Source organism: Temnothorax longispinosus, chromosome 5 (genome assembly GCF_030848805.1).
Source record: "Temnothorax longispinosus isolate EJ_2023e chromosome 5, Tlon_JGU_v1, whole genome shotgun sequence".
Taxonomy (NCBI): Eukaryota; Metazoa; Arthropoda; class Insecta; order Hymenoptera; family Formicidae; genus Temnothorax; species Temnothorax longispinosus.
Window position 1 is genome coordinate 15,094,290 of NC_092362.1, and position 10,473 is coordinate 15,104,762.

At 35.7% G+C, this 10,473-nt stretch overlaps 1 protein-coding gene across 4 annotated transcripts; it reads right to left on the reverse strand.

The window, feature by feature from the left end:
* Positions 1 to 2,638: 2,638 nt before the first annotated feature.
* On the reverse strand, positions 2,639 to 10,328 carry LOC139813062 (uncharacterized). 4 transcript variants are annotated; one of them, XM_071778331.1, is made up of 9 exons: positions 10,048 to 10,328; positions 7,658 to 9,804; positions 6,260 to 7,018; positions 5,652 to 5,885; positions 5,202 to 5,578; positions 4,648 to 4,899; positions 4,384 to 4,561; positions 3,904 to 3,930; positions 2,639 to 3,500 (listed from the first exon to the last, which is right to left on the reverse strand). In XM_071778331.1, the coding sequence occupies exons 2-8, from the start codon at positions 9,773 to 9,775 to the stop codon at positions 3,922 to 3,924; spliced, it is 3,927 nt and encodes a 1,308-aa protein (XP_071634432.1). In that variant the 5' UTR covers positions 9,776 to 9,804; positions 10,048 to 10,328; the 3' UTR covers positions 2,639 to 3,500; positions 3,904 to 3,921. The 4 variants fall into 4 exon arrangements, with proteins under 4 accessions (XP_071634432.1, XP_071634433.1, XP_071634431.1 ...); XM_071778332.1 differs by lacking the exon at positions 3,904 to 3,930 and having other exon boundaries at positions 2,639 to 3,481; positions 7,658 to 9,310; positions 9,554 to 9,804; positions 10,048 to 10,327; XM_071778330.1 differs by having other exon boundaries at positions 2,639 to 3,481; positions 10,048 to 10,327.
* Between the last annotated feature and the right edge of the window lie 145 nt (positions 10,329 to 10,473).

Here is a 10,473-nt window from a genome sequence, read left to right on the forward strand (position 1 = left end):
GTTTTTACGTTAGTCTAATCCCCTCGGACATTTATTCCCCTATTTTGCGGGCACGTTACACATCATCTTCTTTCTTTCTCTTTCGAATTCAGAATCCGGTACGACCGCGCCTCTTGATATACGAGCCGATAGAAGCGCGCCACTCCTGTAAAGCGACACAAAGACAAGTGTCCGGCAAGAGATTTGGAGACGAAAAAAAAAAGAGTCTTGGAACTCCGCCAACATCTCGGCGATGTTGTTCGGGCGATGGCGCCCCGTCCTTGAGCATCCTCGATCGAAACGAGACGTTTCGATTAGCCGATGCGATAAGTAAGTTTTCCGCGCGGTTTCTTATCGGGATTGAACCTCGGAAAATAACCGATGATCTGCGAATGGCTCTCCGTACGTTCAACCTTATCACGGACGCAACATTGTCCAGAAAAACCGGCTCTTCGTGCGCTAACGAGGACGCAAACAAGGACATTTTTTCCCTCACATCTTTATTCCTCTCCTTCCTCCTTTTTTTTTATAGGTTTCCGTATCCCGAGATATAATACATACTCACCAAGGCCAGCCTTCCCTTCCTTCTTTTTTTTTCTGCTCTGAAGACAGATTGTTTCGTGTCTAAAATTTGATGTGGATCGGATGCGGATGAAAGAAATACTTTCAAGTATACTCAAGCCTGAACGAAACGTATTCGAACCCTCTACGAGTACTTCGAACCTGGATCAAACATGTTCGAATCTTTAATGAGTACTTTACTAAAAATGTTATGTGTAAAATATAATGTGTATATATATACACACATACACAAATATCCCAGTAAACACCAAGAAAACATGCTAGCTATAATTTTCTCAAGAATGTAAATGCAATATAACACATATGTGCTATATATTATATGTTACTTGGTGTTTGCTGGGGGGAGATCTCTCTCTTCATTACAATTTTATATAATGACTTATATATTATAACGTAATATTATTCAAGTATTACTTGTAAAAGATTCGATTCTTTAGAAATTGCTTATAAAGTACATTTTGAATCATGCAGGTAATCGATTTGAAATTCGAAACTAACTAATCGGGGATTAGTTTGCAAGTACAAATGTATGAAAGATTATTCCTTGAATAAATATTACTCGAATCCTAGAAATAAAACTTGATTATTGAATTTGACCTGGATTTCTAAGTTCTTATTGAGCTTGACTCCCTCCCCCCACTGGTACGCAACGACGATACGACACACGGATAAGCAGTGTAATTCCGTATCCATCCTGATAGATATTTCTTATCGCGGCAAAACATCGCCGTTCTTCTCTTCTCTTAAGTGGTTTCACTAGCAGTGGGATAACAATCGGTCTTCGGTTATATCTCTGTTTGATTCCAGGCTGTGGTCCATTTAGCTCTACGAATCTTTCGAAATGTTTGATTGAGACCAGTGATGCACCTGTCGCACTTAAATGGATCGGAGAGTCTCTGTAACACATTTTTTTTTATATTAACGAAATTTCTCATAACTCGTGTGGCAACTAGAAATCGTACCTGAGAGTCTCTCCATTCGCGACTGCTCCCTTTCTAAAAGCTTCAGGCCGTTCCAGCGATATAACGAGTGATCGTTATTTCGCGAAATTGTGCTTCACGATATCATATGTCGGCTTTCGTTTTTATCTCGTTCTTATCGCTTATATACTGACGGGAAATTGACCTTAACACAAAGTACAGAGTTTATTTCTGCTTTCGGTTATTTTCCTCTCTCGGGGATTAAATACGAAATAATTATAGACACGGCAAACGTAGCCGTACAGGAGTCCCCCTCGAATGCCCAGGCTTTAGCTTCATTAAAATGTCAATAGCTGCTGCCGAGTATCTATCGCTAATAGCGGATTGCAAATTTGTTAAAGAAATCTCTCGAACGCTATTTGCACTGACGTAATTATTCGTTATCGCTCATTAATATTCATACCTACTTCTTCTGATTGTGTCGATTTGATGCATCTTATTCAGATTCTGAAATCTACTTCACTCGAGATCGTCGGTACAACGGACAAAATGTAAATTGGCGACAACTAATAAGCTAATCGTGCGGTCGTCGAATTTCACCATTTAAATTTCACATATAAAGAAATTGCAACGTCATTTGTATGTAAAATACGTTTCTTTTTTCTTAATTTGCATCATATCTCATAATTTAATCAGCAAAATGAATAAGCAAAATCTTTCGGCGAAGTTTTATTGGAGTATAAATGTTACTTTTTTTGTTATAATTTATTCAATTCTGATCCTCGCGAATAGACGTTCGTGAAATGTTGCACAGACGTGCATCGAATAAATATTTATCGAAAATATATCCTGTCTATAAAAAGTAAAATAATATTGTGCATTTAAAACTCAAACGCGCGTATATTTGTTACCGCATACATGTACATTACAAACATAACATTTGATTATTCAACGAGTTTTTATTATTGCTCCGCACCTTTAACGCTTTCTGCACATAAATTTACGCTTTGAACAAAAAATGTGGGAACGGTAAGAAAATTTAGAAAGTATTAAAAGCTAAAAGCAGCAGCACTCCGTTATAACTAATAATTACTCTACACAATAGATAATCCATCAGCATGTAACTAAAAGAAGTAGAAGGGTTATATTATAAACTGTTTCTACAAAATAGGAACAAATATATTTTTCATATGTGAACTCATAAAAAATACGTTACAGTTTATCTTATCATATAAAAAACACTAAATTACGTTAAGTTAAAATATCAGTTGCTTATTGTATTTACGATAACGTTTTATAGCTATAAATTAACGAATTAAAGACGTGGTAACGATGTGAGTTATTTTATTTACGCCAGCTGAATACTAGAAATAATCAGAAATGATATTCATCACGTTTATAAAAAAATACGTTGCAGTTTATCACATCATATAAAAAACATTAAACTACGTTAAAATATCAGTTGCTTATTGTTTAGGATAACGTTTTATAGCTATAAATTAAGGAATTGAAGGCGTAGTAACGTTGTAAGTTGTTATTTTATTTATATGCCAGCTGAATATTAGAAATATATTCAGAAATAAAGTTTATCATGCTCGTTTAGTGCTTTCCTTCAATTTATTGCAACTCCATGCTTATTTTTTTCAAAATCAAAATTGTTCTCCACTGTCCAATTCCTCAATTTATATATTATAATACCTGCTTCTGTGTTTTGTACTTCCATTTTTATCATCATGTACATTACTGCATACGATTGGACAAGACTAGCAACTGTTTTGACTCATTTACTACTATCTTAACTAGTTACTTGTATTGTATCGAGAATAGATTTGTAAACTGTATGTAGAAAAAATGCTCTAATAATATATGACAAAATATTAAATGAAATTTTAGAACCAAACGAGTAAAGAATATATATGTTTTCGATATCGTAATTAATAGTAACGCAAAAGTTGTCATCCAAATGGATAGTGCACATTCCTCGCATTCCTATCGGGTACCTGAAAATAGTTTTCAAAACTTAATATACAGGGTGTTTCGTGTTTCCCAAGTACAAAAATTGAGGGGAATATTCCGTGGCTTATTTTAAGGAGAAAAGATCCTATAAACGTATGCCCTAAAATGTTTCGTTTTTAAAACACAGGTTTCGAAGTTGTAAAAAAGAATATAAAAATTTCGAAAATCTGGAAAACGTTTAAAAATGTTTTATTGGTACTGAAAATGGTTTTTAACGCCACATGAACACATACCAAATTTGAATAAAATTTCTTTAAACCTTTTTCCCGATTTTCGAAATTTTCATATTTTTTTTTTCACAACTTTGACACCCCCGTATTTTGAAAACAAAGAAGTTTAGGGGATGTTTAAAGGATTTTTTCTTCCTAAAATAAGCTACAAAATTTCCTTAATTTTGTGTACTTACTTAGCCCTTAGGCTTTAATTATACACCCTGTATAATTAAATATGCAATTTTAAAATATATGAAATATATACCATTAAAAATATCTTATTCACTAATGTGACTTAGAACATAAATATTATACGTATGTACATATACTTTTGATCAATTTTGAATTATTACATTTTCCGAACTGTAGATAATGTGATAAATCTAGAAATAAATTGTAATTTACATTTGACAATTCGCCAAATATGTACAATTTTTGCTTCATGTTAAAAATTATATTTTCTAGACATATAATATTTGTATTTTAAACCACTAAAGCCCGATTCCACCAACGTCGTTTAACTTGAACCTTAGCTTAACTCACCCTCCGTCTCTTTCCAAGGGGAACAGTTAGAAAGAGACAAAGAGTGAGTTAAGCTAAGGTTCAAGTTAAGCGACGTTGGTGTAACCAGGCCTAAATGCGTATTTATTTCGATATGCAGATTGTATATATACCACTGGATTTGGAATATCATCATGAGGTCCTCTGCTTTTAGGCGGTAACTTTGGTAAAAGTGCATCAACATTTATATCGATTTTAGGATCTTTCTCTTTAATCTGCTTTACAGTTTCCTTACAAACTTTGATTACAGACTCGGCATTCATACGACGATCATCACTCCATAATGGACAACTAATAATAATAATAAAAAAAAAAGGTAAAGTAAAATAATCTCGACTCGATTGCACAATGTCAAATTGCATATTATCAAAACTCACAGATTCGAGCGTTCTGCTCCTTGACCTTGAAAATGCTTATAATCAGTTACTGGTTTGTCGCAGATGTAACACATCTGAGCACCACATACACAAGTCATTTTGTTACAGCCTTCTTCCTTGAAAAACATTCGGCTGCAACGATAGCATTTTCGTACCAGAGCTTCGGTCATTTTTTCTTCCAAGAATTTACGTGCAGACTCTGTTTTCTTTTCGTTGCATTTCAGAGGAATGTGATTAAGTTCTTTGCATAATCTAATACCAAAACAATTTATTAGTAATGTGCAGTCACGTGTTTACTTCTAAATGTCTTTTCCGAGTTCTGAACCATCAGTATTTTGAAATGCATATTATAATATGGAAAACAAAATGTTTCTTCGCAAATTTATGTTAAAACAAAAACAATATTCTGTGAAATAAGTATTTGATACATTCTGAACTGTTCTGAAACTTACAATCTTCATCGACACTTAAATTCAGTCAGACACAGAATTTGATAACAGTGAAAAGCGATGACAACATCAAAATTATAGTAGTAACGTCAGGATTACACTTACCGACAAGATTCTTTCATACATTCCGGATTAAGGCATTTGAAAATCTTATCTTCCGGTGGCGGTATAGATGCAAAATGACAAAATGGACATGACACTAAGCCTTCGACTCCGGCGGCTATTACCTCCGCCTCTTGCCGCTTGCAAAGCAGGATACTGAATTTAGTTGGCGGTAATACTCGCTGAAGTACAGATATAGGAAATTCACATCCGCACTTTAACAAGCAATCCACACATGTATTGCCATCTCCCAGTACCACATCGGTACTCCGTACTATACACGAGTTGCAAAATATATGACCCTCCTCGCACGTGGAACACTTTGATGGCATACATTCGTTATCGTAACAACACTGACATTCGAACAGTTGACCTTTTGCCTGACAGAAAAAAATTAGTAAAAAATAATGATCTAATACAAAATAGTGATTTCTATTTTAGAACATTTTGTACCTTAAGCTCATTAAATTCTTGCTCTTCTTTTGCTTTTATTTCGTCCAGATATTTTCTAAGTTCTGCTTTATGTTGTATAAAAGCACATTCTTGAAGGAACGGTATATTTTCTGTTAGAACCATCTTGTTACTTTGCCGTTTAGTTTTCATATCGGGATTTAGAGCTTCCAGGGCCTTCGCAGTTAAACTCAAATTATTCGTATATTTACTGTATGCTTTCACCAATGTATTTACCTGCAAAGCATATTTAAATGTACATTATTTAATATCGAGATATTGAACAGCTTAATGATAAAACAGTAATATTAAGCAAAAGATTCGGGTACGTTTTCCTACTATTTTATACATATTATAAGAGATTTTAAGTGGAAAAATATTATAATTTCATTGCGACAAAGATAAGTAACCAAAATCATAAATATAAATAAATCCAAGGTAATACATCATGCTAAGTTTCGTACAGAATGGAAATACAATAATAATAAACTTGAAAAATTTAATCCGTGATACTGTGATCCAATAACAATGAAAAATCCATAATGAAGAATTAAAATTAATTAAGCACTTAAAAGAATATTTTAATGTGTATCTTAAAATAAGCTGATTACCCTCAATTTACTGAAATAATATTTAAGAAAATCTATTGCGTGCGGATTAAATTGGCAATTCCTCTTGTCGTTTTCAAAGTATGAAAATGGATCTGGAAATATTTCTAAGAACTGTTGCACTTTGAAATCCGTCGTATACTGCTTCTGCTGTTCTGTAATCTTTTTCTTAGCCAGATATTGTGTCCTTGTTGGATAATCCGGATTTTCAATTTTCGACTGAACAAATTCTTTAATCCGTTCGTGATTTCCATGAAGTTCCTCAGCAATTTTTCTTAAATATACAGGATCTGCGTCGGGGAATATCGTCAATAAATCAGCATACTGCTCATTCATATCATAAGATGGGTCGGGTTCTTCTTTCGGAGCTGGAAATGGCTTGAGTATTTTCAGATTCTCTTGGCCACAATTGAGCAACGTGTCAACTAAATGCTCGAATAATCCTGCCTCATTTAGTGAATGTTCATAATCTCTAGTATAATCATGGCATAACTTTTTAATATAAAGAGTTTTTACACTTGGAAACATGGGTATTAATTTGACGTATAATGCATTAGCTTTTTCATTCAATATTATGTTTGTACTCTCAGCACTTTTTTCTATATGTTTCTCCTTGCGTTCACATGGTTTTACTTCTTTATAATCAGCATCTTTTGATGCATCTTTCTGCTGTACTCCATGATCCGTTACGCTTGGAATTCTATCTAATGCTTCACTGTGTGAAGCTACAGTATATCCATAATTTACGGGCAGCATTGATTGCTGAAAAAAAAATAATTAATTAATATATATTTACAGTAATAATAAAGATTATACATCTATTCATTTGAAACGTGAACTGCAGTGGAAGAAATCTATTGTAAGTTTACAGGAGCTTATAAAACTTGAGCTTAAGCTAGTGGAGTGAATTCATGAAAGCATAAATTGAAAGGGTAAATTGAAAATTCAAACCTCTGGACTGTTGCAACCTAGAGCTTTTCGAAACATTACTTTTATTATTATTTAACTCGCACGTGCTTTACGATTGTTAACCTTCGAATTCGATTCGAACTGCGTGAGACTACCGATCGCGATCGATATGTTACGTATACTGAAAACGCGACCCAATGGTAAACACGACATGTCAAGACATCGATAAGAATGTGCGAGACAGGAGTCACAAAAAAGGAGTCATAACACAGGAATGTAAATATTATTCTCGTGAGCACCTTTGGTTGAGCGGTATGCCTGAAAATGTAACGCAGCGTATCCTGCACCTACGGTACTCTAAAACAAAATCTCTCCCCTCCACCCCATTTCCTATTTCTTGAAAATCAAATAAAAATGAAATGCAGGCATATAAATATTATTGTTTTTTAGGTAGATTGGACTAACCTACGCAAAACATACACGCGTTTTTACCTGTTTTTCAATCGCATCGCCCGCTTCCTGATCAAAATTATAACACGCTTTGCTGCTGTTCGCTCTTTGGCGGTCCGGGATGTTTGGAGCGGTTTCTGCCGAACTAGATGGTTGGTTGTAATATTGCGATACGTTTGCAGTGTATATACTGGCTAATGGAGCGTCTTTCCTTTCCATATTTCTTGACACATTCGACACGTTTCGTGGAACAAGCCGGTTTGGGTAAACTATTATAGGAGGTTGAAGAACGTGGCTAGAATGGCTAGATCGAGATGCTTCTTTGTTACTTGATGACGTGTCCGGTAACCTTATGATTGGAGATGAATTTGCACTTGGATCAAGATTTGCATTGTGTCTATGTCTGTAGTGATTCATTTGCATTGCACTTTTAGGTGCTAGTATAGGACTTGGTATTGCATTAATGTGTACGTTGTAGGGATTTTCTGTAGTAAGTCGTAATTTTGGCGGTGATAAAATAGGAACTGCTGATTTAGAATGCATTTCAATGTTTTGCGAGGATTGCTGGAAATTTGTTTCAAGTGTTAACTTAGCTGGTTGCAACACCGGCGCTACAGGACATGTAGTTTTATTGTCGGGAAGTGATTTAGATTTCTTTTTATCCTGCGCAATCGTGTGCATTAAATTATCTACATCTTTATTTATATCGTCAATTGTTTCAACACATTTAGCAGCGGGGGGGGCCAGCTTTAACGACTTTGACGTTACTTTTTTCAGCGGTATCGCGATTGGTTCAGCGATATTGTTATTCGTATTACTCGTGACACCTTCTAGCCGTTCTAGCAGATTCTTTCTCATTTCCTCATACTCATACCCACGTATCGACATAAATCGATTTTCTAATTTTTTGATATTAAATACTTCTTTCGGCGGTATCGCGATTGGTTCAGCGATAAGGTTATTCGTATCATTTGAAACGGCCGCTTCTGGCACATTCTTTTTCATTTCCTCAATCTTACGCGTAAACGGCGCAAATGAATTTTCTAATTTTTCGACATTAAATACTTTTTTCAGCGGTACCGCGATTGGTCCACCGCTAAGGTTAGGCACATTCTTTTTCATTTCCTCAATCTCATCCGTTGACGCAGATTGATGTTGTAATTTTTCAACATTTTCAACCACCATAGATTTCACATGCTGCTCTGTCTTTTCTACGGCTGTTTCTGTATTTACCTGATCTTTTTGTAGAGAAACATTGGAATTCTTTTTACATTCCACAATACATATCTCATCCGAAGATTTTCGTTTTCGAAAATATTGAGGCGCTGGCCTTTCCGTCGGTAACAAGTCCCACAACGTAAGCTCCGTACGATTTCTCGCTAATTGATTGTTGCTAAGCATTCTATAGATCAATTTGTAACTAAATCTGGGTAAAAGTACTTGTATTAGTTTCGCATCCTTCACCAATTCATCCGAATTAGAGGAGTCATCTGCAGGCTTTAGGAATCTATCGTCAGAATCTTTACTGCATCCCGGTCTTGGGCTCTCCGACAGTCTCTTCATCCTGAGAACAGTCTTCGTGTACGTAACATCATTATTATTTTCCTCAACTTCTGCTATAGCTCCATCTTGGACCTTATTGCTAACCGATGTAGCCTGTCTATCGCTGCTACTAGCTACAGCTGGAACTTGATCCTGCAAATTTACCGACGGTTCAACAAAAATCTCACCTGGCAGAGGTGAAAAAGGGCTCGAAGTTGCAGTATCATCGGCTACTGCTTTCACAGTATCAATAATTGAAACATCATTCAAATCTGATGTAGAGGAATAATAATAATCTCTGTCGTCATCAGAATCTGATGGAACATTAATTACTTCGGCACTTGTGTTTTCCATGGAAGAATTCGGCGTTTCATATTTAGAAACTTCATCAGAAACCTTATTGTGACGTGTCTCAGGTTGAACTTCCATGGAGGGGGACGGTGCTGGGTTATCCGTAGAATTTTCAATATAGTCAAAGTCTTCGTCCATGAGAGTGCCCAAGTTCTCCAGCAACCCGTATATCACGGCACCGACGGCATCCTGCTGATCCTGTTCTCTCGTCGTCAAATTTTCTTGTAGCCTTTCACTATCTTCTTCGCTAATGCTCTGCTCGTACATAATTTCGCCGTTCACACGTTCGAAATTTCCTGTAAAATTAACGAACAATAAAAGTTATGAAAACGAAGATGCGGAAACATTTTTCAAATCTGTAACGTCTTTCAGGTTATGGAGAGTAAACATACAGTAATATAGAAAAGGAAAAAATAACGTAAAAACAAAAAAAAACAGACTTCAGGAAAACAGGAACACGTGTCACGAAAAGGCTACTAAAGATGCAAATTTACAGAAAGATGCGAGAAAGAAAATATAATTTGCCCATAATGATTTACCTAATGAAATATCTTATTGACGTGTTTTGTTGACATTTGTTTACGGCTGCAACAGGCTCGTTTCATTTTACTCATATGCAAAAACAACCAATTTCAGAACGTACGATGAACTTTCCGTTTTCTCAACAGACCGAGTGAACCCCTATCTTATCGTCGGAAACTTGGGTGGGCGCCATTGGCTCATTTACGTTTCGGAATTTTCGGATTGTTTCGGCAGTTCGGCTTTGTTCGGCTTGCGAGCAAAACAGGATAGGACAGAGGAGAAGAAAGAAGAAGAAGCTGTGGGTTGCGGGGGAGCGTGCGCGCCTGCTGGAAGTGGGATAACTTGATTGGCTGCGCCATGTTGAAAATAACGAGAATTTTTGGCAACAAAAAACGCAACAAGACGTACATATGTATGTACATACATACATACATATACATACG

Bases quoted from the DNA above. Each gene is read 5' to 3' on its own strand.
- LOC139813062 (XM_071778329.1), bottom strand. From the start codon at position 9,775: ATGTACGAGCAGAGCATTAGCGAAGAAGATAGTGAAAGGCTACAAGAA. The intron at 5,886-6,259 runs GTAATCAGCTTA...TATGCTTTGCAG, and splicing joins ATTATTTCAGTAAATTGAGG to GTAAATACATTGGTGAAAGC. The intron at 5,579-5,651 runs GTACAAAATGTT...TTTTTCTGTCAG, and splicing joins AAGAATTTAATGAGCTTAAG to GCAAAAGGTCAACTGTTCGA.